The sequence below is a fragment of the Salmo salar genome, chromosome 01 (genome assembly GCF_965601325.2).
Source record: "Salmo salar chromosome 01, fSalSal1, whole genome shotgun sequence".
Classification (NCBI taxonomy): domain Eukaryota; kingdom Metazoa; phylum Chordata; class Actinopteri; order Salmoniformes; family Salmonidae; genus Salmo; species Salmo salar.
The window spans coordinates 149,726,241-149,753,063 of record NC_138291.1 but is presented as its reverse complement, the minus strand read 5'-3'; the positions used below and the strand labels follow the sequence as shown (position 1 = coordinate 149,753,063).

At 44.7% G+C, this 26,823-nt stretch overlaps 1 protein-coding gene across 2 annotated transcripts; it reads right to left on the bottom strand.

Moving 5' to 3' along the window:
• Positions 1-478: 478 nt before the first annotated feature.
• On the bottom strand, positions 479-26,815 carry dqx1 (DEAQ box RNA-dependent ATPase 1). 2 transcript variants are annotated; one of them, XM_014132900.3, is made up of 12 exons: positions 26,489-26,815; positions 17,272-17,671; positions 16,932-17,125; positions 15,261-15,681; positions 4,469-4,768; positions 4,184-4,283; positions 3,881-4,039; positions 3,476-3,667; positions 3,163-3,288; positions 2,801-2,991; positions 2,325-2,515; positions 479-1,969 (listed from the first exon to the last, which is right to left on the bottom strand). In XM_014132900.3, exons 2-12 carry the CDS (start codon positions 17,596-17,598, stop codon positions 1,753-1,755), a joined length of 2,418 nt encoding a protein of 805 aa, XP_013988375.2. In that variant the 5' UTR covers positions 17,599-17,671; positions 26,489-26,815; the 3' UTR covers positions 479-1,752. The 2 variants fall into 2 exon arrangements, with proteins under 2 accessions (XP_013988375.2, XP_013988381.2); XM_014132906.3 differs by having other exon boundaries at positions 26,608-26,814.
• Between the last annotated feature and the right edge of the window lie 8 nt (positions 26,816-26,823).

The following is a 26,823-nucleotide window of genomic DNA, read 5'->3' as shown; positions in this document are numbered from 1 at the left end:
TTTATATATGTTTTACATGGCCTAATTCATTTAGTAATTAAAACATGCACCATCCTATGTAACACAACGTTGCTCAACTCTACTGGAAATTATTAGCCTATAACATTGGTGATAATAATTCAAAACAATTTCATAAAAAAATTGGGAAATAGTGCAAGTGAAAAATATACCTTTTTGGACTTGAAGGACGAGAAAGGAAAATGATGGAGGTGAAGGATGAGCCAGTGGCTCATCCAAAGAAAGAGATGAAGGACTGGGCTGGCAGTTGCCAGGTAAGATTCAAAGAGTAATTTGCACCCTTATCTCTAGCTCCCTGCATAGTGACAAAAGATGTCTCTTCTACACTTGAGGAGTCTTCCCTCTACCGCTCAACCTGAAGAGAAGCACAAACGCTCCATCTTTAACAGGTTGGTGTCTGTTAACATCAAAGGCCGGAGGAATCCTTTCAAATTAAGTAGTTAACTATTTCAAGTCGATATTCAACAAATGAACCTTTTATTTTGATGTTCAATATCATATACTTAAAAGTTGTTTTAGATAGGGGAGGCTGACCTGACACCCTTGATTTGCACACACAAATATGATTATTTAAACACATTGGAGTGGTAGAAGAGGGGTCCAGATACAAACACTAAACCCAATATAATACAAAGAACAACGGTAGCAAAAACTGGATTCTAAATCCCTCAACATGGAAGCTCTGTACAATGGTAGATCGCCCTCTATAAACCCAACTGATCCCTGAGAATCACATGTCCAGTCCACATCAAACTTCTGTGATTGGGCACTTCTACAAAGGGATCAAAGTTTCCACTGAAGAGATAGGTGCTGGTGCCACAACAAACCAAAAAACACATTTTCCCTGGAAGTGACAGCATCAATGCCATACCTCAACTGTCATCATTGAAAGGATGCATGTCTACCTGACAGCTGACTGATATCTTCAGTGAAGTATCAGGTACCCTCGTAGAATAGTCAACTTTTCTGACAATATATAATTCTCAACAGTGCATTCGGAAAGTATTCAAACCCCTTCCTTTTTTCTACATTTTGTTACATTACAGCCTTATTCTACCAAGATTGAACTCTTTGGCCATCAATCTACACACAATGCCCTATAATGACAAAGTGAAAAACAGGTTTTTAGAAACATTTGCACATTTATAAAAAAATTAAAAACAGAAATGCCCTACTTACATAAGTACTCAGACCCTTTGCCATGGGACTCAATATCGAACTCCTTGAGATGTTTCAACAACTTGATTGGAGTCCACCTGTGGTAAATTCAATTGGTTGGACATGATTTGGAAAGGCACACACCTGTCTGTATAAGGTCCCACAGTTAACAGTGCATGTCACAGCAAAAATCAAGCCAGAAATCAAGTGGTCTAAATACTTTCCAAATACACTGTATATTACTTTGGGTACCAGTATACAGTTTATTTTATAGGAACTCTGCAGGTTCAGTGTGAAACATTTTCATGTGTCAAAAATGCATGTAATCTCATTTGAAAAATATTTCACTAACACCTGTAGGTGAGTCCTATTCACTCAGATGTAAACTACTGCTTCCATACAGCTGTGTATGGCTGGAGAGTGTACTGTACATTCTCTCCCTCATCAGCTGTCCGTGCAACAGTACAGTTCTGTAGTGTGTTCCCAGTAGCACTTTGAGTGTGCGTAGTGCATCCATGTCCTCCATCTCAGGTTCTCCTCCCTTGGTTCTGCTTTTGGTCAGCCACTCCGTTCCCGTCACTGTATGACACACAGCTCAGTGCTGTCCTGATTACGTGGATCTGCAGTCCTGTCTAAATGTTCCTCAATGTGGGGTGTGTCGTAGGTCCCCTCCGGCCCCCTCTCCTGTTCCTCCTCTGGGGGCAGCAGACTCTGTCTCAGCTCCATCAGCTGGTCCCGTCCCTCGCTGGACGGCAGGTTGCCCAGGTAGTACTGAGGGGCCAGCTCCACCAACCTTCCCACAGAAAACAAGGTTACATAAAAGCAATGCACTTAAATGCCTAGTTTACCTCAATTTAATGACATGTGCACATGTCACAAGACTTCTATATCATATTAACATGGTTCCGTAGAAGTTTAACGCTTGTTGTTGTTCGATCTGATCATCTGCGCAGCATGACAACCTGGAATGCACCCACTATCTTCTGACAGATAGTACAGTTTACTGAACTGTCTATCAAAGGACTAGTATTCCAAAAGGAAGCAAAGTCGCCACTATGTGGATGGCCTAAAGAAGTTCAGGGTTACTGTGTGCATTACATACATACTAACTACAACAAAAGTTCACAAAAAATGTTCGGGTTACTCACATGTGGGGATGCACCTCGGAGGCGGTGCGGACACAGTTGTCATGGGAGATGGTAAATTCGTGGTAGAGCACCCAGGAGGGAGGGTTGGGGCGCGGCCGGCGACACAGATAGGAGGAGAAGGGGTGGAGGTGAGCCACGTGACGGTGAGTCAACAAGAGGTAGTTACCTGAGCCGTCCACATCATGAGCCACCTGAGAGACGGGAAGGGAGAAGAGAAAACGCAACGAGATAGAGAAACAAATACAGAAAGAGCAGGAGAGACCGAGGGGGAAGGGGCAAAAGGCAGAGAAACACCAGAATGGAAAGAAAGAATAAAATATGAAAATTGAGAAAGACAGTAAGGTAAAGACAAATAGTGGGGAGGATAGAGAGAGAGAGAGGTTAGGGTCTATATATTTCCCTGTCAAATTTCAGACACACAACATAAACTAACAAACTAATCTTCAATGGAGAAGTGAACTGATGAGTCTTTTTACCTTGAGGAAGAACCCTGAGATAAGCGCACGCTTGATATTAGTGCAGTTGTCTTGGCAACCAAACGCAGGAGGCGAGACGGGCAACTCTATTCGTTGCATCACCTCTAGCAGCTCCGCCCTAATCATCCCAGCCAATCTTAATGCAGCGGGGTTCAGGAAGTTGGTAGTACACCAGGCATCATCCTCATTGTCTAAAATAGCAATCAGATTAATATTCAAGAGGAGAACTGTGTAAAATGTATGTCGTGCCCATATGTGTATATCTATAAATTGATGTTTGTGTGCGTGTGTGTTTGTGCGCATAAACCAAACCTCCTGTACATTGCAGCTGAGTGTGTGTGTGTAGTATTATATAGACTCACGCTGTATATAGGCGTTGTAGATGTTGATGAGGGTGAGGTGGTCTCCCTCATTGTGCAACAGTGGACGTCTGTGAGTGGCTGCTGCCTCCTCTCTCTGGGGTGGGGGGGTCACAAAGCAGGGGGGAGCTGGGAACACACACAGGTGGAGAATTTAAATGAATGTTAAAAAACAAAAAGTCAAAGTTATAGAAACAAAGCAATATTCTGAAATGCATGTAAAAAAGGGACGCTATGAGTAAAGGCACATTTTATAGCCAGTAATAAGCACCATGGTCAGTGTAGTGAGTGTAGTGTGTGTGTCTGTCGTGTGTACCTGTGAGCATGGCGGCGATGGTGAGCAGCTCGTTGACACAGTCGAACTCGCAGGCAGCGATGAGGGCCTTAGCCAGCGAAGGCTCCAGGGGCAGCTCTGACATAATGATGCCCACTTCAGACAGGTTCCCATCATCATCCAGCGCTGCAAGGTAGTCCAGGTCCTCTAGAGCCTGCATCAGAGCCTCGGGAGCTGGGGGGAGGGGAATAAACGAGAGAATAAAATAGAGAGGGATGGATTGAAGAAATTGAGGGATATTGGAAGATATAATATTTATATTTTGTCTGATATCACAAAATAGAAGGTACCTAGTAAACACAAACTCCCATGAAAAAAAGGTGCACTTTATTCATTCAAAGGAGAGAGCAAGGCTCAACTAGCTAGATGATGCGTGGCCCTCCTTACCAGGCCTGTCCAGGAACTTGCACTGGCCCATGTCAGCGATATCCAGCCTCTTGAGCAGCAGAACCAGGTGGCTGAGGTTCTCTTCCATCACCCCCGGGCTGCGGGCCTCTGCCATGCCCTCCTCATAAAGAGCCTGGGGGTACAGACGGAAACAAAGACCTGGAGGGACAGGGGAGAGGGGTCAGAAGAACACATAGAGAGGATAGTTGGCCTGTAACAGCTATCTATGTCCCTTCTCTTAAATTAGAAAACCACCACATTCCATGATGATTTTTTAAAACGGATTGATTGACCCTAACCTACCTGGTAGGTCACCGTTTACCCTCTGCGTCCGCATGTCTGCCTGGTGCCGGCTGATTGGACACAGGACCTGTGAGTCCGCTCTGATTTGAGGGTTGTAAACCTATGACACGGAGGCAGAAGAGTGGGAGGTTATGCATGGCACTGCAACTCGGTACACCTCAATAATTTGTTGAGGTTATGCGGCATTGTAGCATTGCCACATTTGACAACGGGGATGAGCCCACTGCGTAGGATAGTGCCACACACACTCCTTCTCCCTCCCACCTCTGATAAATGAATACTCACTGTCTTGAGTTGCATGCCTGTGTCTATGACGTAGCGCACTGCAGATAGAGAGAAGGAGGCCTCCCCAAGGGTGTCTGTGAGGATAACCCTGCGCCTCACTCCCATCCCCACCCCTATCCCTGGCCCTTCCAGTCCTTCAGACCCCTCCGTGTCACCAGAAGGCCTTTCTGGCTCAGGTTCGTAGACGCGCTGGGTGGCCCCCCCGAGGCCCGTATGGAGGTGTAGAACTCTGAGGGGCCCCAGCTGAGGACTCAGGGCCACAGACTCCTTCTGCAGCAGAAAGCCACACTCATCTATCTCCTGAGAAACAGAGAGAGAGATATGGTTGATAATATAGAGTGCATTCGGAAAGTATTCAGACCCCTTCCCTTTCCCCACATTTTGTTATATTACAGCCTTATTCAAAAAATGCTATGAGCTCAGGTGCATCCTGTTTCCATTGATCACCCTTGAGATTTTTCTACAACTTGATTGGAGTCCACCTGTGGTAAATTCTATTGATTGGACATGATTTGGAAAGGCACACACCTGTCTATATAAGGTCCCACAGTTGACATTGCATGAGCAAAAACCAAGCAAATTGTCTGTAGAGCTCCGAGACAGGATTGTGTCGAGGCACAGATCTGGGGAAGGGTTCCAAAAAATGTCTGCAGCATTGAATGTCCCCAAGAACACAGTGGCCTCCATCATTATTAAATGGAAGAAGTTTGGAACCACCAAGACTCTTTCTAGAGCTGGCCGTCCGACCAAACTGAGCAATCGGGGAGAAGTGCTTTTATCAGGGTGGTGACCAAGAACCCGATGGTCACTGACAGAGCTTCCAGAAAGACAACCATCTCTGCAACATTCCACCACGAGCAGACAAGGTAAAAATATGTCGTTCTGCCCCTCAGCAAGGCAGTTAACCCAAGGTTCCCGGGCGCCAAAGACGTGGATGTCGATTAAGGCAGCCCCCCGCACCTCTCTGATTCAGAGGGGTTGGGTTAAATCCGGAAGACACATTTCAGTTGAAGGCATTCAGTTGTACAACTGACTAGGTATATCCCCCTTTCCTTTCCTTTCCAATCAGGTCTTCATGGTAGAGTGGCCAGATGGAAGCCACTCCTCAGTAAAAGGCATATGACAGCCCGATTGGAGTTTGCCAAAAGGCACCTAAAGGACTCTCAGCCTATGAGAAACAAGATTCTCTGGTCTGATGAAACCAAGATTGAACTCTTTGGCCTGAATGCCAAGCGCCACGTCTGGAGGAAACCTGGCACCATCCCTAGAGTGAAGCATGGTGGTGGCAGCATCATGCTGTGGGGACTGGGAGACGAGGGAAAGATGAACGGAGCAAAGTACAGAGAGATCCTTGATGACAACCTGCTCCAGAGTGCTCAAGACCTCAGACTGGGGTGAAGGTTCACCTTCCAACAGGACAACGACCCTAAGCACGCAGCCAAGACAATGCAGGAGTGGCTTCGGGACAAGTCTCTGACTGTCGTTGAGTGGCCCAGCCAGAGCCTGGACTTTAACTTCTCTGGAGAGACCTGAAAATAGCTGTGCAGTGACGCTCCCCATCCAACCTGACAGAGCTTGAGAGGATCTGCAGAGAAGAATGGGAGAAACTCCCCAAATACAGGTGTGCCAAGCTTGTAGTGTCTCGAGGCTGTAATCGCTGCAAAAGGTGTTTCAACAAATTACTGAATAAAGGGTCTGAATACTTATGTAAATGTAATATTTCCAAATATATATATATATTGCAAACAGAGTAACAGTAAACAAATGTTGCAAACATTTCTTAAAACCTGTTTTTGCTTTGTCATTATGGGGTATTGTGTGTAGATAAAACATTTTTAATGCATTTTAGAATAAGGTTGTAACGTAACAAAATTTGGAAAAAGTCAAGGGTTCTGAATACTTTCCGAATGAACTGTATACCGTTCTATCCTGGGCATTTTGACACGCTCTTGAGAAACTTTATTTCCTGACATTCTAAAACTTGTCCTTCGTTAGACAAGTGAATGAGTGGACAAGTAGAGACACTGTCATTTCAATGAAAGGAGGACATGCTATTTAAGCTCCCTAAATGCAGTGCATGACTGCAATGTAGAGCTTAGTGTCCCAAATGCATCCACTCTTTCCGCTCTCCACTCTACCCCTCGCTCTCCACTCTACCCCTCCAACCTCCACTCTACCCCTCCAACCTCCACTCTACCCCTCCAACATCAACAAAACGAAGGAGCTGATCGTGGACTTCAGGAAACAGCAGAGGGAGCATGACCTTATCCACATCGACGGGACCACAGTGGATAATGTGGAAAGCTTCAAGTCCCTAGGCGTACACGTCACTGAAATAGTCCACAGACACTGTGGTCAGGAAGACACAACAGCGCCTCTTCAACCTCAGGAGGCTGAAGAAATTCGGCTTGGCCCCTAAGACCCACACAAACTTTTACAGATGCACAATTGAGAGCCTTCTGTCGGGCTGTATCACCTCCTGGTACTGCAACTGCACCGCCCGCAACCGCAGGGCTCTCCAGAGGGTGGTACGGTCTGCCCAACGCATCACCGGGGGCACACTGCCTGCCCTCCAGGTCACCTACAGCACCTGATGTCACAGGAAGGCCAAAAAGATCATCAACCACCCGAGCCACGGCCTGTTCACCCCGCAGAAGGCAAGGTCAGTACAGGTGCATCAAAGCTGGGACTGAGAGACTGAAAAACAGCTTCTATCTCAAGGCCATCAGACTGTTAAATAGCCATCACTAGCCGGCTACCACCCGGCTACTCAACCCTGTACCTTAGAGGCTGCTGTTCTATATACATAGACATGGAATCACTGGCCACTTTAATTAATGGAACACTAGTCACTTTAATCATGTTTACATACTGCTTTACTCATCTCATACAGTGAGGGAAAAAAGTATTTGATCCCCTGCTGATTTTGTACGTTTCCCCACTGACAAAAAAATGATCAGTCTATAATTTTAATGGTAGGTTTATTTGAACAGTGAGAGACAGAATAACAACAAAAAAATCCAGAAAAACGCATGTCAAAAATGTTATAAATTGATTAGCATTTTAATGAGGGAAATAAGTATTTGACCCCTCTGCAAAACATGACTTAGTACTTGGTGGCAAAACCCTTGATGGCAATGACAGAGGTCAGACGTTTCTTGTAGTTGGCCACCAGGTTTGCACACATCTCAGGAGGGATTTTGTCCCACTCCTCTTTGCAGATCTTCTCCAAGTCATTAAGGTTTCGAGGCTGACGTTTGGCAACTCGAACCTTCAGCTCCCTCCACAGATTTTCTATGGGATTAAGGTCTGGAGGCTGGCTAGGCCACTCCAGGACCTTAATGTGCTTCTTCTTGAGCCACTCCTTTGTTGCCTTGGCTGTGTGTTTTGGGTCACTGTCATGCTGGAATACCCATCCACGACCCATTTTCAATGCCCTGGCTGAGGGAAGGAGGTTCTCACCCAAGATTTGACGGTACATGGCCCCGTCCATCATCCCTTTGATGCGGTGAAGTTGTCCTGTCCCCTTAGCAGAAAAACCACCTCCATGTTTGACGGTGGGGATGGTGTTCTTGGGGTCATAGGCAGCATTCCTCCTCCTCCAAACACGGCGAGTTGATGCCAAAGAGCTCCATTTTGGTCTCATCTGACCACAACACTTTCACCCAATTGTCCTCTGAATCATTCAGATGTTCATTGGCAAACTTCAGACGGGCATGTATATGTGCTTTCTTGAGCAGGGGGACCTTGCGGGCGCTGCAGGATTTCAGTCCTTCACGGCGTAGTGTGTTGCCAATTGTTTTCTTGGTGACTATGGTCCCAGCTGCCTTGAGATCATTGACAAGATCCTCCCGTGTAGTTCTGGGCTGATTCCTCACCGTTCTCATGATCATTTCAACTCCACGAGGTGAGATCTTGCATGGAGCCCCAGGCCGAGGGAGATTGACAGTTCTTTTGTGTTTCTTCCATTTGCGAATAATCACACCAACTGTTGTCACCTTCTCACCAAGCTGCTTGGCGATGGTCTTGTAGCCCATTCCAGCCTTGTGTAGGTCTACAATCTCGTCCCTGACATCCTTGGAGAGCTCTTTGGTCTTGGCCATGGTGGAGAGTTTGGAATCTGATTGATTGATTGCTTCTGTGGACAGGTGTCTTTTATACAGGTAACAAGCCAGAAATATTTCTGATTGAGAGGGGGTCAAATACTTATTTCCCTCATTAAAATGCAAATTAATTTTTTACATTTTTTACATGCGTTTTTCTGGATTTTTTTGTTGTTATTCTGTCTCTCACTGTTCAAATAAACCTACCATTAAAATTATAGACTGATCATTTCTTTGTCAGTGGGCAAACGTACAAAATCAGCAGGGGATCAAATACTTTTTTCCCTCACTGTATATATCTACTGTATTTAGTCGATGCCACTCCGACATTGCTCGTCCTAAAATTAATATTTATTTATTTATTTCACCTTTATTTAACCAGGTAGGCAAGTTGAGAACAAGTTCTCATTTACAATTGCGACCTGGCCAAGATAAAGCAAAGCAGTTCGACAACATACAACAACACAGAGTTATACATGGAGTAAAACAAACATACAGTCAATAATACAGTAGAAAAATAAGTCTATATACAATGTGAGCAAATGAGGTGAGATAAGGGAGGTAAAGGCAAAAAGGCCATGGTGGCAAAGTAAATACAATATAGCAAGTAAAACACTGGAATGGTAGATTTGTAGTAGAAGAAAGTGCAAAGTAGAAATATAAATAATGGGGTGCAAAGGAGCAAAATAAATAAATACAGTAGGGGAAGAGGTAGTTGTTTGAGCTAAATTATAGATGGGCTATGTACAGGTGCAGTGTTCTGTGAGCTGCTCTGACAGCTGGTGCTTAAAGCTAGTGAGGGAGATAAGTGTTTCCAGTTTCAGAGATTTTTGTAGTTCGTTCCAGTCATTGGCAGCAGAGAACTGGAAGGAGAGACGGCCAAAGGAGGAATTGGCTTTGGGGGTAACCAGAGAGATATACCTGCTGGAGCGCGCGCTACAGGTGGGTGCTGCTATGGTGACCAGTGAGCGGAGATAAGGGGGGACTTTACCTAGCAGGGTCTTGTAGATGACCTGGAGCCAGTGGGTTTGGCGACGAGTATGAAGTGAGGGCCAGCCAACGAGAGCGTACAGGTGGCAGTGGTGGGTAGTATATGGGGCTTTGGTGACAAAATGGATGGCAATGTGATAGACTGCATCCAGTTTGTTGAGTAGGGTATTGGAGGCTATTTTGTAAATGACATCGCCGAAGTCGAGGATCAGTAGGATGGTCAGTTTTACGAGGGTATGTTTGGCAGCGTGAGTGAAGGATGGTTTGTTGCGAAATAGGAAACCAATTCTAGATTTAACTTTGGATTGGAGATGTTTGATGTGAGTCTGGAAGGAGAGTTTACAGTCTAACCAGACACCTAGGTATTTGTAGTTGTCCACATATTCTAAGTCAGAACCGTCCAGAGTAGTGATGCTGGACAGGTGGGCAGGTGCAGGCAGCGATCGGTTGAAGAGCATGCATTTAGTTTTACTTGTATTTAAGAGCAGTTAGTGGCCACGGAAGGAGAGTTGTATGGCATTGAAGCTCGTCTGGAGGGTTGTTAACACAGTGTCCAAAGAAGGGCCAGAAGTATACCGAATGGTGTCGTCTGCGTAGAGGTGGATCAGAGACTCACCAGCAGCAAGAGCGACATCATTGATGTATACAGAGAAAAGAGTTGGCCCAAGAATTGAACCCTGTGGCACCCCCATAGAGACAACCAGAGGCCCGGACAACAGGCCCTCCGATTTGACACACTGAACTCTATCAGAGAAGTAGTTGGTGAACCAGGCGAGGCAATCATTTGAGAAACCAAGGCTATTGAGTCTGCCGATGAGGATGTGGTGATTGGCAGAGTCGAAAGCTTTGGCCAGGTCAATGAATACGGAAGCACAGTATTGTTTCTTATCAATGGCGGTTACGATATCGTTTAGGACCTTGAGCGTGGCTGAGGTGCACCCATGACCAGCTCTGAAACTAGATTGCATAGCGGAGAAGGTGCGGTGGGATTCGAAATGGTCGGTAATCTGTTTGTTGACTTGGCTTTCGAAGACCTTAGAAAGGCAGGGTATTATAGATTTAGGTCTGTGGCAGTTTGGGTCAAAAGTGTCCCCTCCTTTGAAGAGGGGGATGACAGCAGCTGCTTTCCAATCTTTGGGAATCTCAGACGACACGAAAGAGAGGTTGAACAGGCTAGTAATAGGGGTTGCAACAATTTCGGCAGATCATTTTAGGACGAAAGGGTCCAGATTGTCTAGCCCGGCTGATTTGTAGGGGTCCAGATTTTGCAGCTCTTTCAGGACATCAGCTGAATAGATTTGAGAGAAGGAGAAATGGGGAAGGCTTGGGCGAGTGGTTGTGGGGGGTGCAGTGCTGTTGACTGCGGTAGGGGTAGCCAGATGGAAAGCATGGCCAGCCGTATAAAAATGCTTATTGAAATTCTCAATTATTGTGGGTTTATCGGTGGTGATATTCGTTTCCTATCCTCTGTGCAGTGGGCAGCTGGGAGGAGGTGTTCTTATTCTCCGTGGACTTTACAGTGTCCCAGAACTTTTTTGAGTTTGTGTTGCAGAAAGCAAATTTCTGCTTGAAAAAGCTAGCCTTGGCTTTTCTAACTGCCTGTGTATATTGGTTTCTAACTTCCCTGAAAAGTTGCATATCACGGGGGCTGTTCGATGCTAATGCAGAACGCCACAGGATGTTTTTGTGTTGGTTAAGGGCAGTCAGGTCTGGAGAGAACCAAGGGCTATGTCTGTTCCTGGTTCTACATTTCTTGAATGGGGCATGCTTATTTAAGATGGAGAGGAAGGCATTTAAAAAAAATAACCAGGAATCCTCTACTGACGGGATGAGGTCAATATCCTTCCAGGATACCCGGGCCAGGTCGATTAGAAAGGCTTGCTCGCTGAAATGTTTCAGGGAGCGTTTGACAGTGATGAGTGGAGGTCGTTTGACCGCTGACCCATTACAGATGCAGGCAATGAGGCAGTGATCGCTGAGATCTTGGTTGAAAACAGCAGAGGTGTATTTAGAGGGCAAGTTGGTTAGGATGATATCTATGAGGGTGCCCGTATTTACGGCTTTGGAGTGATACCTGGTGGGTTCATTAATAATTTGTGTGAGATTGAGGGCATCAAGCTTGGATTGTAGGATGGCTGGGATGTTAAGCATGTCCCAGTTTAGGTCACCTAGCAGCACGAGCTCTGAAGATAGATGGGGGGCAATCAGTTCACATATGGTGTCCAGAGCACAGCTGGGGGCCGAGGGTGGTCTATAGCAGGCGGCAACGGTGAGAAACTTGTTTTTAGAGAGATGGAATTTTAAAAGTAGAAATTCAAATTGTTTGGGTACAGACCTGGATAGTAGGACAAAACTCTGCAGGCTATCTCTGCAGTAGATTGCAACACCGCCCCCTTTGGCCGTTCTATCTTGTCTGAAAATGTTGTAGTTAGGGAGGAAGATTTCTGAGTTTTTGGTGGACTTCCTAAGCCAGGATTCAGACACGGCTAGGACATCCGGGTTGGCAGAGTGTGCTAAAGCAGTGAATAAAACAAACTTAGGGAGGAGGCTTCTAATGTTAACATGCATGAAACCAAGGCTATTACAGTTACAGAAGTCATCAAAAGAGAGTGCCTGGGGAATAGGAATGGAGCTAGGCACTGCAGGGCCTGGATTCACCTCTACATCACCAGAGGAACAGAGGAGGAGGAGGATAAGGGTACGGCTAAAAGCTATGAGGATTGGTCGTCTGTGACGTCTGGAATAGAGAGTAAAAGGAGCAGGTTTCTGGGGGCGATAAAATAGCTTCAAGGTATAATGTACAGACAAAGGTATGGTAGGATGTGAATACAGTGGAGGTAAACCTAGGCATTGAGTGATGATGAGAGAGATATTGTCTCTAGAAACATCATTGAAACCAGAAGATGTCATAGCATGTGTGGGTGGAGGAACTGAAAGGTTGGATAAGGTATAATGAGCAGGGCTAGAGGCTCTACAGTGAAATAAGCCAATAAACACTAACCAGAACAGCAATGGACAAGGCATATTGACATTAAGGAGAGGCATGCTTAGCCGAGTGATCAAAGGGTCCAGTGAGAATTAGACAGCTAATAGGTAGCCATAGGTAGCAAGCTGGTAGAAGATGGAGGGAGGTCTGTTTTTAGCCACCTCGTGCGTTTCCGTCGGTAGATTAGTGGGGTTCCGTGTGGTAGGGGGGACCAGTTCAATTGGCAAAATAGTTATAGTTATAGTGGCCCAAGAAAATTGTCCGATAGACCTATTCAGAAAGCAGCCGATAAGACAGCTAACGATTAGCGGGCCGCAGATGGGCGTTCAGGTTACGTCGCGACGGAGGGACCAGTTGGATAACTCCCTCGGGCAGATAACGTCGGTAGTCCAGTCGTGAAGGCCCGATGGGGCTCCGCATCGGCAGTAAAACGGGTCCGGATAGGTGATTGTAGCCCAGGAGTGGCTGATGGAACTCTTCAGCTAGCTAGCTCCGGAATAATTTATGTTAGCTCCGGGACCGACGTTTGCCAATAGTCACTCAGGTAGCAGCTAGCTAGCTGCAAGATCCAGGTGTAAATGTCCAGAGCCTGTGGTAGAAATCCGGGGATATGGAGAGAGAATAAGTCCGGTATGCTCTGGTCTAAGTCGCGCTGTACAAAACTGGCGATAGCGTTTCGAGCTAATGGATAGTTGATCAAATCAAATCAAATCAAATTTATTTTTATATAGCCCTTCGTACATCAGCTGATATTCTCAAAGTGCTGTACAGAAACCCAGCCTAAAACCCCAAACAGCAAGCAAAGCATGTGAAAGAAGCACGGTGGCTAGGAAAAACTCCCTAGGAAAAACTCCCTAGAAAGGCCAAAAACCTAGGAAGAAACCTAGAGAGGAACCAGGCTATGAGGGGTGGCCAGTCCTCTTCTGGCTGTGCAGGGTGGATATTATAACAGAACATGGTCAAGATGTTAAAATGTTAAAATGTTCATAAATGACCAGCATGGTCAAATAATAATAATCATAGTAGTTGTCGAGGGTGCAACAAGCACGTCCGGTGAACAGGTCAGGGTTGAACAGCTGATGACCGCTAACCGTGGCTAGCTGAACTCCAACGTTAGCCAGTGAACTGGCTAACCTCTGGCTAGCTTCTGTTGTGGATTTCAGATTTGAGGTAAATAATACTTTTTTTTTTAATTGGTGAGGTGGGTTGCAGGAGAGTGTTTTGAGGTTGAGTTTTTAGGAAAAAAAATATGTAAAAAGATATGCGAAGAAAATATGTAAATATATATATACACACAGGACACGACAAGAGGAGGACAAAGGATGTCTGACTGCTATGCCATCTTGGGAAGAAAAATAATAATAAACATTTAGATATTTTTTATTTCCATTCTTTTACTTTTAGATTTGTGTACTGTTGTGAATTGTTAGATATTACTGCACTGTTGGAGCTAGGAACACAAGCATTTCACTACACCCGCAATAACATCTGCTAAAGATGTGTATGTGACCAATAAAATTTGATTTGATTTGAAGGCTATCATTTTCTCCCTCCTTCCTGCAGCTGTGTGGGAGTAGTTTTGCTAACCAGTTAAAGGGATTGACCATAGGGTACAGAGGGCAATTAAAGGGGAAGAGTGGAAGCAACTCCTCATCTTTGCCACTGCCCCACCCCTTGCCCTGGCAAAGTCTTCATACTTTTTAATGGCGTCCTCACATTAAGCTATGAGTTTTTATTGTTTTAAAAAGTAAAAAATGATCTAAATGAATAAATAATCTATTTGAGCATATTGGGGTATATCCCCTGTGCCCATTCTCCTGCTCCTTTCTCATGTTTCACCCCCTCTCTAGCTCCCTCTCTCTCCCTAAACGCATGGTTTAGGTTGATCTGAGTTGAGACTTGGCAAACAGTACTCTGTTTACTGTGACTCTTCGAATAAGCCTTAACCAGATCAGTTCTCCTGGCTAGTTAGCCCTGTGTTTTGCAGCCATGGCGTCAACTACTGTACTTAAGTCCAGGTATGCCTCTGGATTTGAAACCATAGCCGGGAATGACGTGAGGAGCTAGGGTGTGGTGATGTTGACATAGTGGGAGTGTGTATGTGAATATGATAGGGATCTGTGCTGGAAATGATTAATATCCTAAAATATGTGCATGTCTGGGTGAAGTGTATGTATCTATTTATCTATCAATCTGTGTGTGTTCTGGATGCATTAACCAGGACACCAGATACACACTGATGCCATTCAGCAGTCTAAGGTTACAGTGTCCCCATTTCTCTGTCCCCAGCGTGAGAGGCAACAACAGACAAGGAAGAGGATGGCCTATTACAAAACAAAGCATTAAGAAATAAGACTCAATAGGGATTTTCAGATGGAAGAAAGTCGATCAGAAACGGACAAGAAAATATGGGATAGAAAATAAGTTGATTTAGCAGTCACTTTGATCCAAAATGACTTACATCGTGTGGGAAGTAATACCACAACTCTACTGTTGCATGCACCCGACTAACCCCATCTACACTAACTAACACCAACTAGCCCTAACTACCCTAACTAACCCGACCAGACGTAACCCACTGAGCCATCTCTCTGTACCAGCAGAGGCCTACTGGGCATCTACCGTCTACTGATCTGATAAAAACAGCCTCAGTAGTTAATGAGATCAGCTGGATATATTTAGTATACTGTGTTGTGAGTGTGCGTGCATCTACCTGGGCGCTGGGGAGAAAGACCATTACATCCCCCTCCTCCCCCCTGCGGTGAAGATCCAACACCATATGACACGCTGCCACCGCCGCCTCCCTCCCTCCAGGATCCCTGTACACCGTTTCCATGACAACCAGTGGTCTCCTCCTCGTCTCTGTGTTGGGTGAATCTCCGACAGGCTCATCCAGTGTTAGAAGCGGAACTCTTTCACCCAGGAAGGTGGCAAGGCTGGGGGCGAGGGAGGGGTCGGTGAGCAGGACGACGCGGAGGTTGTCGGGTCGCTGGTCGCACACGTCCCGCAGCAGGCCCAGGAGGACGTCGGTGGGCACCGTGCGCTCCTGCACCTCGTCCACCACCAGCACCCCGTACTGACGCAGCAGGGGGTCCGACATCATCTCTCCCAGGAGCAGAGAGTCACTGACAAACCTGAGCGAGATCATGGAGAGAAACAAACTCACCCCTTAAAGTTGCAACATGTAACTTTCTTTAGAAATGGAGTTATAGATCTGTCATTCTCATTCTTACACAGTAGCGGTAGATCTGTGTGTGCTATTTCTATGCTTCCCAGTCTTAAAGATGCACTATGCAGAAATTCCTCCATTTCCTGGTTGCTAAAATTGTAATAATTCGCTTAATTTCAGTTTATGTGACAAAACAAGCAAGTATAGTGTAGAGCAGGGTTTCCCAAACTCGGTCCTGCCCCCCTGAGTGCACATATTGGTTTTTGCCCTAGCACTACACATCGGATTCAAATAATCAAAGCATGATGATGTGCAAGGGCAAAAACCAAAACAGGACTGAGTTTGGGAAACTCACGTGTAGAGAATCATTGTACCATCAAAACCGCTGTGAAATACATTTTCCATAACCAAAAATATTGTATTTTCAGCTGTTGAAGCTGGTGTACAAAACCGAAAGTAAAAGACGCAAAAATTAAACTTTAGAATGGGAAGCATAGAAATAGAGCACATTGAACAGATATACCGCTTCTTAGACCTGCTTTCAATGAGTGACAGATCTATAACAAATATTTCTATGTGAATTTGGTCGGTTCGCCCAAAAAGTTACATATTTCAGATTTAAGTTTAGTTTTTTGCATCTTTTAGCTTCAGTTTTGTATACCAGCTTCTAACAGCTGAAAATACAATATTTTTGGTTATGGAAAATATATTTCACAGCGTTTTAGATGGTACATTGTCTCTACACTTGTTTTGTCACATAAACTGAAATTAGGCAAACTATTAGAATTTTAGCAACCAGGAAATGGGGGAGCGATTTCTGCATATTGCACTTTTAATCCGATCGTATAAGTCCACGTCGATACACCTCAGGGGGAGACCGAGAGAGAAAGAGAGATAAGAGATAAGAAAACAAGGACAACAATATTCTAATCCAGGCCGGGAAGAGCAGAAAGGAGGGTGGACAAACCAGTTAGACAAACCACCGTGCTTCTACATCTGCATTGCTTGCTGTTTGGGGTTTTAGGCTGGGTTTCTGAAGTAAAAAGCACTTTAGAAATATATTTGATTTGATTTGAGTTAGAAGAAGATAAGGAGGAAGTAAGGACCGTGCCATCATATAGTGTGATGGGTATGTACCCAAGCTTGTACCTATGTGTGTGTACATACACATGGCCCAATCTTCATGCACACCTGTGTGTCTACCTCCCTCCTCACCTGAGTAGCGTATCGGGGGTACAGCCGTCATCGTGGGGGACACAGTAGCCCACCTCCAGGCCCAGACTCAGGTCCATCTCATCAGCCACTCTGAGGGCCAGACTCGCTGCAGCCACAGCGTAGGGTTGGGAACAGCACACCAAACCATGGGAGAACTCATGGGACTGGGCATACTCCACACACCACTGGGGCACCTTGGAGGGAGAAGGTGAGGGACAGAGATAGAGACAAAGAGATGGAGGGAGACAGAGTGAGAGTGCTCTTCACCACCAGCGCTCATGTGTGTGCCCATGCCTCTGTGTGTGCGTGCATGTTTGTACGTATTATGCATGCCTCTTACCTGTGTGCTCTTTCCTGTGCCACTGGGGGCGCTGACCACGACCATGCTGTTTGTCTCCAGGTGTTCCAGCAGGCGGTACTTCAGGCTCCAAACAGGAAGCCTCTTCCTCTCCTCCAGCAGGGAGTAGTAGCGTGACGAGAAGGGCAAGCCGTCATACGGGTTCACCTCCAGGTCACCCAGGCCACCCGCATCCTCCCCTCTGTCCCCCGCCTCGTCCTCCAGGTCCCCAGACAGGAGAGAGGACATGGAGAGAGAGTCCAGAGCCGAGGGAGGGCGGAGGGTGGAGGGGGACGTTGTCGAGGAGGCTGCAGGAGGGGATGACGCCATAATTGCAGGGTGGGTGGGGGGAGACGGGAGGGGAGGAAGGAAAAGGGGTGGTAATGGAGTGACTGGAGATTACCTGGGGAGAGGACCAAAGGAGAAAAGAGGCATTGGTTATCTGGATGCTGTTGTGTTAGAGCTTGTAGAGCAAGTTTTAAAGTCAACCTAGTTGACCCCTGTCTTGAGACAAAGGGATTAATTTGCTTGAGGCTAGGGACCTGGTGTTAAACTTGAGTCACTGAAGGAAATGTAATATATATACAGTACCAGTCAAAAGTTTGGACACACCTTCTCGTTCCAGGGTTTTCTTTATTTTTACTATTTTCTACATTGTAGAGTAATAGTGAAGACATCACAACTATGAAAAAACACATATGGAATCATGTTTTAACCAAAAAAGTGCTAATCAAATCAAAATCTATTTTATATTTGAGATTCTTCAAAGTAGCCACCCTTTGCCTTGATGACAGCTTTGCACTCTTGGCATTCTCTCAACCAGCTTCATGAGGTAGTCGCCTGGAATGCATTTCGGTTAACAGGTGTGCCTTCTTAAAAGTTAATTTGTGGAATTTCTTTCCTTCTTAATGCATTTGAGCCAATCAGTTTTGTTGTGACAATGTATACAGAAGATAGTCCTATTTGGTAAAAGACCAAGCCCATATTCCAGGCACACTTAACCGGCATGGCTACCACAGCATTCTGCAGCGATACGCCATCACGTCTGGTTTGCGCTTAGTGGGACTATCATTTGTTTTTCAACAGGGCAATGACCCAACACACCTCCAGGCTGTGTAAGGGCTATTTCACCAAGAAGGAGAGTGATGGAGTGCTGCATCAGATGACCTGGCCTCCACAATCACCCGACATCAACCAAATTGAGATGGATTGGGATGAGTTGGACCGCAGCGTGAAGGAAAAGCACCCAACAAGTGCTCAGAATATGTGGGAACTCCTTCAAGACTATTGGAAAAGCATTCCAGGTGAAGCTGGTTGAGAGAATGCCAAGAGTGTGCAAAGCTGTCATGAAGGCAAAGGGTGGCAACTTTGAGTAATCTAAAATATATTTTGATTTGTTTACAACTATTTTGGTTACTACATGATTCCATATGTGTTATTTCATAGTTTTTATGTCTTCACTATTATTCTACAATGTAGAAAATAGTAAAAATAAAGAAAAAACCTTGAGTGAGTAGGTGTGTCCAAACTTTTGACTGGTACTGTATATCACATGTTATGATTTATATCCTGAGAGACAGTTTGATGTGGTGAAGTTTGATGTGAAGTTTGATGTGGTGTAAGAAGCCTCAAACTTTTCACAGGGCTAAGGCCATTTTCAACCTTGACTAGCTAAGTATACAGTAACAGTTGTGCTGTGCATAGTTGCTAGTCTAGTCATTGAAGGCCTAGGAAGTCAGACAGCTTCAGTGACAGACAGCACAGAGCAGCTCTAGCTCTGTACAGCAGCTGTGGGCCTGTGATATTACACTTACTCCTGGAATGTCTGCATTTGCCCCGTGTGCATGGAGCAATCCACACGAGAGCACTCTCTCTCTCTCACACACACACACACACACACACAACACAGAAAGACACAGACACACACAGACTTACACATGTAATCAGTCATGGTTAACACCCACTTCTCTTTGTTAAAACCATCAGCAACACTGATATGCAAACAATCCGGACCGAGTCAATGCATAAAATTTGTCCATAATGCAAAGTCTACTCTCTAGACTGAAGCTGCCTTTGTACATTCACTAGAAACCTCAGATAAAAATGGTATAAGACCTAGATTAACTTCACTACTAGGCTGGATAAAATAATGTATGACTTTAAAATGGGTAAGTTGTGATTGGTTAAATACAGTTGAAGTCGGAAGTTTACATACACCTTGGCCCAAGGCTGACACTAGACCCCTTCCACATGTGATTCATATATGATGTTGAACATTACTAATCAACTCCCCACTCAACCTCCCCTCTCACCCCATATTTCCCCATGGATGGACTCCCTTCATGCGATGAGCGCTAATGTTTTCCCCATAGCCCATACTAGCCCTCTGTGTAGTCTTTGTTTTTGTATGCAGTTATATGTCAGTGTACTCAATAAACATAGGTAAGTGTCAAGCAGGTCAGGCTACTGGTAACCATGGACCATCAGAAGACACTATATATACACAAAAGTACAGTTGAAGTCGGAAGTTTACATACACCTTAGCCAAATACATTTAAACTCAGTTTTTCACAACTACTGACATTTAATCCTAGTAAAAATTCCCTGTCTTAGGTCAGTTAGGATCACCACTTTATTTTAAGAATGTGAAACGTCTGAATAATAGTAGAGAGAGTGATTTATTTCTGCTTTTATTTCTTTCATCACATTCCCAGTGGGTCAGAAGTTTACATACACTCAATTAGTATTTGGTAGCATTGCCTTGAAATTGTTTAACTTGGGTCAAACGTTTCGGGTAGCCTTCCACAAGCTTCCCACAATAAGTTGGGTGAATTGTGGCCCATTCCTCCTGACAGAACTGGTGTAACTGAGTCAGGTTTTTAGGCCTCCTTGCCCGCACATGCTTTTTCAGTTCTGCCCACAAAATTTCTATAGGATTGAGGTCAGGGCTTTGTGATGGCCACTCCAATACCTTGACAGTCCCTCCTGCAGCAAAGCACCCCCACAACATGATGCTGCCACCCCCGTGCTTCACGGTTGGGATGGTTTTCTTCGGCTTGCAAGACTCCCCCTTTTTCCTCCAAACATAATGATGGTCATTATGGCCAAACATTTCTATTTTTGTTTCATCAGACCAGTGGACATTTCTCCAAAAGTATGATCTTTGTCCCCATGTGCAGTTGCAAACCGTAGTCTGGCTTTTTTATGGCGGTTTTGGAGCAGTGGCTTCTTCCTTGCTGAGCGGCCTTTCAGGTTATGTCGATATAGGACTCGTTTTACTGTGGATATAGATACTTTTGTACCTGTTTCCTCCAGCATCTTCATAAGGTCCTTTGCTGTTGTACTGGGATTGATTTGCACTTTTCGCACCAAAGTACGTTCATCTCTAGGAGACAGAAAGCGTCTCCTTCCTAAGCGGAATGACGGCTGCGTGGTCCCATGGTGTTTAAACTTGCGTACTGTTGTTTGTACAGATGAACGTGGTACATTTAGGTGTTTGGAAATTGCTCCCAAGGATGAACCACACTTGTGGAGGTCTACCATTTTTTCTTAGGTCTTGGCTGATTTGTTTTGATTTTCCCATGATGCCAAGCAAAGATAAATGAGTTTGAAGGTTGGCCTTGAAATACATCCACAGGTACACCTCCAACTGACTCAAATGATGTCAATTAGCCTATCAGAAGCTTCTAAAGCCGTGACATCATTTTATGGAATTTTCCAAGCTGTTTAAAGGCACAGTCAACTTAGTGCATGTAAACTTCTGACCCACTGGAATTGTGATACAGTGAATTAATCTGTCTGTAAACAATTGTTGGAAAAATGTATTGTGTCATGCACAAAGTAGATGTCCTAACCGATTTGCGAAAACTATAGATTGTTAACAAGAAATTTGTGGAGTAGTTGAAAAACGACTCCAACCTAAGTGTATGTAAACTTCTGACTTCAACTATGAATACAGTCGTGGCCAAAAGTTTTGAGAATGACACAAATATTAATTTTCACAAAGTTTGCTGCTTCAGTGTCTTTAGATATTTTTGTCAGTTGTTACTATGGAATACTGAAGTATAATTACAAGCATTTCGTAAGTGTCAAAGGCTTTTATTTACAATTACATGAAGTTGATGCAAAGAGTCAATATTTGCAGTGTTGACCCTTCTTTTTCAAGACCTCTGCAATCCACCCTGGCATGCTGTCAATTAACTTCTGGGCCACATCCTGACTGATGGCAGCCCATTCTTGCATAATCAATGCTTGGAGTTGTCAGAATTTGTTATTTTGTTTGTTTGTCCACCCGCCTCTTGAGGATTGACCACAAGTTCTCAATGGGATTAAGGTCTGGGAAGTTTCCTGGCCATGGACCCAAAATATCGATGTTTTGTTCCCCAAGCCACTTAGTTATCACTTTTGCCTTATGGCAAGGTGTTCCATCATGCTGGAAAAGGCATTGTTCATCACCAAACTGTTCCTGGATGGTTGGGAGAAGTTGCTCTCGGAGGATGTGTTGCTACCATTCTTTATTCATGGCTGTGTTCTTAGGCAAAATTGTGAGTGAGCCCACTCCCTTGGCTGAGAAGCAACCCCACACATGAATGGTATCAGGATGCTTTACTGTTGGCATGACATAGGACTGATGGTAGCGCTCACCTTGTCTTCTCCGGACAAGCGTTTTTCAGGATGCCCCAAACAATCGGAAAGGGGATTCATCAGCGACAATGACTTTACCCCAGTCCTCAGCAGTCCAATCCCTGTACCTTTTGCAGAATATCAGTCTGTCCCTGATGTTTTTCCTGGAGAGAAGTGGCTTCTTTGCTGCCCTTCTTGACACCAGGCCATCCTCCAAAAGTCTTCGCCTCACTGTGCATGCAGATGCACTCACACCTGCCTCCTGCCATTCCTGAGCAAGCTCTGTACTGGTGGTGCCCCGATCCCGCAGCTGAATCAACTTTAGGAGACGGTCCTGGCGCTTGCTGGACTTTCTTGAGTGCCCTGAAGCCTTCAACACAACAATTGAACCGCTATCCTTGAAGTTCTTGATGATCCGATAAATGGTTGATTTAGGTGCAATCTTCCTGGCAGCAATACCCTTGCCTGTGAAGCCCTTTTTGTGCAAAGCAATGATGGCACGTGTTTCCTTGCAGGTAACCATGTTTGACAGAGGAAGAACAATGATTCCAAGCACCACCCTCCTTTTGAAGCTTCCAGTCTGTTATTCAAACTCAATCAGCATGACAGAGTGATCTCCAGCCTTGTCCTCATCAACACTCACACCTGTGTTAACGTGAGAATCACTGACATGATGTCAGCTGGTCCTTTTGTGGCAGGGCTGAAATGCAGTGGAAATGTATTTTTGGGGGATTCAGTTCATTTGCATGGCAAAGAGGGACTTTGCAATTAATTGCAATTCATCTGATCACTCTTCATAACATTCTGGAGTATATGCAAATTGCAATCATACAAACTGAGGCAGCAGACTTTGTGAAAATTAATATTTGTGTCATTCTCAAAACATTTGGCCATGACTGTACACTGCATGATATTGATAAGTATGCTACGGTTCTCACATAAGGTAATAACGGCTTGGGTATATCTTGTAATGGTTGCACCTCAATTGATATGTAAACAAAGAGAAGTTGAAAGGGAGTAGGCCGAGCTACACTACATGACCTCCTCATCAAACATCTCATTCCAAAATCATGGGCATTAAAATAGAGTTGGTCCTCCCTTTGCTGCTATAACAGCCTCCACTCCTCTGGGAAGGCTTTCCACTAGATGTTGGAACATTGCTGCAGGGACTTTCTTCCATTCAGCCACAAGAGCATTAGTGAGGTCGGGCACTGATGTTGGGCGATTAGGCCTGGCTTGCAGTCGGCGTTCCAATTCATCCCAAAGGTGTCCAATGGGGTTGAGGTCAGAGCTCTGTGCAGGCCAGTCAAGTTCTTCCACACCGATCTCGAAAAACCATTTCTGTATGGCCCTTGCTTTGTGCATGGCGGGCATTGTCATGATGAAACAGGAAAGGGCCTTCCCCAAACTGTTACCATGAAGTTGGGAGCACAGAATCGTCTAGAATGTAATTGTATGCTGTAGCATTAAGATTTCCATTCACTGGAACTAAGCGGCCTAGCCCGAACCATGAAAAACAGCCCCAGACCATTATTCCTCCTCTAACAAACTTTACAGTAGGCACAATGCATTGGGACAGGTAGAATTCTCCTGGCATCCGCCAAACCCAGATTAGTCCGTCGGACAGGCAGATGGTGAACAGTGATTCATCACTCCAGAGAATGTTTCCACTGCTCCACAGTCCAATGGCTGCGAGCTTTACACCCCTCCATCAGACCCTTGGCATTGCGCATGGCTTATGTGCGGCTGCTTGGCCATGGAAACCCATTTAATGAATCTCCGGCAAACAGTTATTGTACTGAATTTGTTTTCAGAGGCAGTTTGCAACTCGGTAGTGAGTATTGCAACCGAGGACAGACAAAAACATTTTACGTACTATGCGCTTCAGCACTTGGCGGTCCCGTTTTGTGAGCTTGTGTGGCCTACCACTTTGCGGCTGAGCCGTTGTTTCTCTTACGTTACCACTTTACAATAACACCACTTACAGTTGACCGGGGCAGCTCTAGCAGGACAGAAATTTGACAAACTGACTTGTTGAAAAGGTGGCATCCTATGATGGTACCACGTTGAAAGTCACTGAGCTCTTCAGTACGGCCATTCTACTGATAATGTTCGTCTATGTAGATTGCATGGCTGCGTGCTCGATTGTATACACCTGTCAGCAACAGGTGTGGCTGAAATAGCCTAATCCACTAATTTGAAGGGGTGTTCACATACAGTTGAAGTCGGAAGTTTACATACACTTTGGTTGGAGTCATGAAAACTCGTTTTTCAACCACTCCACAAATTTCTTGTTAACAAACTATAGTTTTGGCAAGTTGGTTTGGACATCTACTTTGCGTATGACACAAGTCATTTTTACAACAATTGTTTACAGACAGATTATTTCACTTATAATTCACTGTATCACAATTTCAGTGGGTCAGATGTTTACATACACTAAGTTGACTGTGCCTTTAAACAGCTTGGAAATTCCATAAAATAATGTCATGGCTTTAGCCGTTTCTGATAGGCTAATTGACATAATTTGAGTCAATTGGAGGTGTAGCTGTGGATGTATTTCAAGGCCTACCTTCAAACTCAGTGCCTCTTTGCTTGACATCATGGGAAAATCAAAACAAATCAGTCAAGACCTCAGAAGAAAAATTATATACCTCCACAAGTCTAGTTCATCCTTGGGAGCAATTTCCAAACACCTAAAGGTACCACGTTCATCTGTACAAACAATAGTACGCAAGTATAAACACCATGGGACCACGCAGCCGTCATACCGCTTAGGAAAGAGACGCGTTCTGTCTCCTAGAGATGAACGTACTTTGTTGTGAAAAGTGCAAATCAATCCCGGAACAACAGCAAAGGACCTTGTGAAGATGCTGGAGGAAACAGGTACAAAAGTATCTATATCCACAGTGAAACGAGTCCTATATCGACATACCCTGAAAGGCCGCTCAGCAAGGAAGAAGCCATTGCTCCAAAACCGCCATAAAAAAGCCAGACTACGGTTTGCAACTGCACATGGGGACAAAGATCGCACTTTTTGGAGGAATGTCTTCTGGTCTGATGAAACAAAAATAGAACTGTTTGGCCATAATAACCATTGTTATGTTTGGAGGAAAAAGGGGGAGGCTTGCAAGCCGAAGAACACCATCCCAACCGTGACGCACGGGGGTGGCAGCATCATGTTGTGGGGGTGCTTTGCTGCAGGAGGGACTGGTGCACTTTACAAAATAGATGGCATCATGAGGAATAAAATGTCAGGAAGTTTAAGCTTGGTCGCAAATGGGTCTTCCAAATGGACAATGACCCCAAGAATACTTCCAAAGTTGTGGCAAAATGGCTTATGGACAACAAAGTCAAGGTATTGGAGTGGCCATCACAAAGCCCTGACCTCAATCCTATAGAAATGTTGTGGGCAGAACTGAAAAAGCGTGTGCGGGCAAGGAGGCCTAAAAACCTGACTCAGTTACACAACCTCTGTCAGGAGGAATGGGCCAAAATTCACCCAATTTATTGTGGGAAGCTTGTGGAAGTCTACCCGAAACGTTTGACCCAAGTTAAACAATTTCAAGGCAATGCTACCAAATACTAATTGAGTGTATGTAAACTTCTGACCCACTGGGAATGTGATGAAAGAAATAAAAGCTTAAATAAATCACTCTCTCTACTATTATTCGGATGTTTCACATTCTTAAAATAAAGTGGTGATCCTAACTGACCTAAGACAGGGAATTTTTACTAGGATTAAATGTCAGTAGTTGTGAAAAACTGAGTTTAAATGTATTTGGCTAAGGTGTATGTAAACTTCCGACTTCAACTGTACTTTTGTATATATAGTGTCTTCTGATGGTCCATGGTTACCAGTAGCCTGACATGCTTGACACTTACCTATGTTTATTGAGTACACTGACATATAACTGCATACAAAAACAAAGACTACACAGAGGGCTAGTATGGGCTATGGGGAAAACATTAGCGCTCATCGCATGAAGGGAGTCCATCCATGGGGAAATATGGGGTGAGAGGGGAGGTTGAGTGGGGAGTTGATTAGGAATGTTCAACATCATATATGAATCACATGTGGAAGGGGTCTAGTGTCAGCCTGGGGCTTACAGTGGAAAATAACTAATAGTACTGGATGCAGGACATCACATGTTATAACTATGTTATAGTCAACAATGACTAGTATTATTTTTACATCTATTGTTTACTATCATGCAAACAAAGGCATTGTTATATTGGTATATAACAATTCGGCATTATGTGCAAATGCATAACACAAAACAATGATCTGAATGTGAGACCATATTTGAGAACTGTATGGCCATGACAATAGACTGATATTGATACTGCTTTTGGTAATTAGAAACTAGGGCTGACAACACCTGTATCAGTCGTCCAACAATAACTCCTGCTGTGTGTATTCGTTCTCTTTATCTCCCTTAGTTTACTGCCCATCTCCCGAGTCGAGTATCGACCTGTCAGGAACTACGTGTCAGCTGACAGTGACACACACGCACGATAGTAAAGAAATAAAATTAAGCCAACTGGGACGAAAACAACCATAGAACTACGTAGTCAAATGCCATTGACATCTTACCTCCCACACATTTCTCTGGAGTCTCCTAAAATCCCAAACAAGGTTTAGGATGTCCAGCAAAATAATTCTCCACTGCGCTTTAAGTGAAGCGTTCTACTGTTCACTGTTGTCACACAAACCTGTTTGACGTTTCTTGGATGAAAAATAATAATATGCGGATACAATGTTTCCGTTTGCCACTATACACGGAGTCTCTATTCGGTTCTTCTCCGCCTCTGGTTTATCCGTGACTGTTGACATTAATAAAATAAAGCTCGTCGTCCGGTCTTGATCTACCGAACCGCCGCCATGTTTGTCCGACTCACCATGGCAGTAGTGATGGGTCGTTCGCGAAC

What these genes read in the sequence shown, in the direction of transcription:
- dqx1 (XM_014132900.3), bottom strand. Translation starts at nt 17,598, where the DNA reads ATGGCGTCATCCCCTCCTGCAGCCTCCTCGACAACGTCCCCCTCCACC. An exon ending in CAGGCATGCAACTCAAGACA is followed by an intron (nt 4,284 to 4,468) that starts GTGAGTATTCAT and finishes TCCGTGTCATAG; the next exon opens with GTTTACAACCCTCAAATCAG. An exon ending in CATCGCCGCCATGCTCACAG is followed by an intron (nt 3,289 to 3,475) that starts GTACACACGACA and finishes GTGTGTTCCCAG; the next exon opens with CTCCCCCCTGCTTTGTGACC.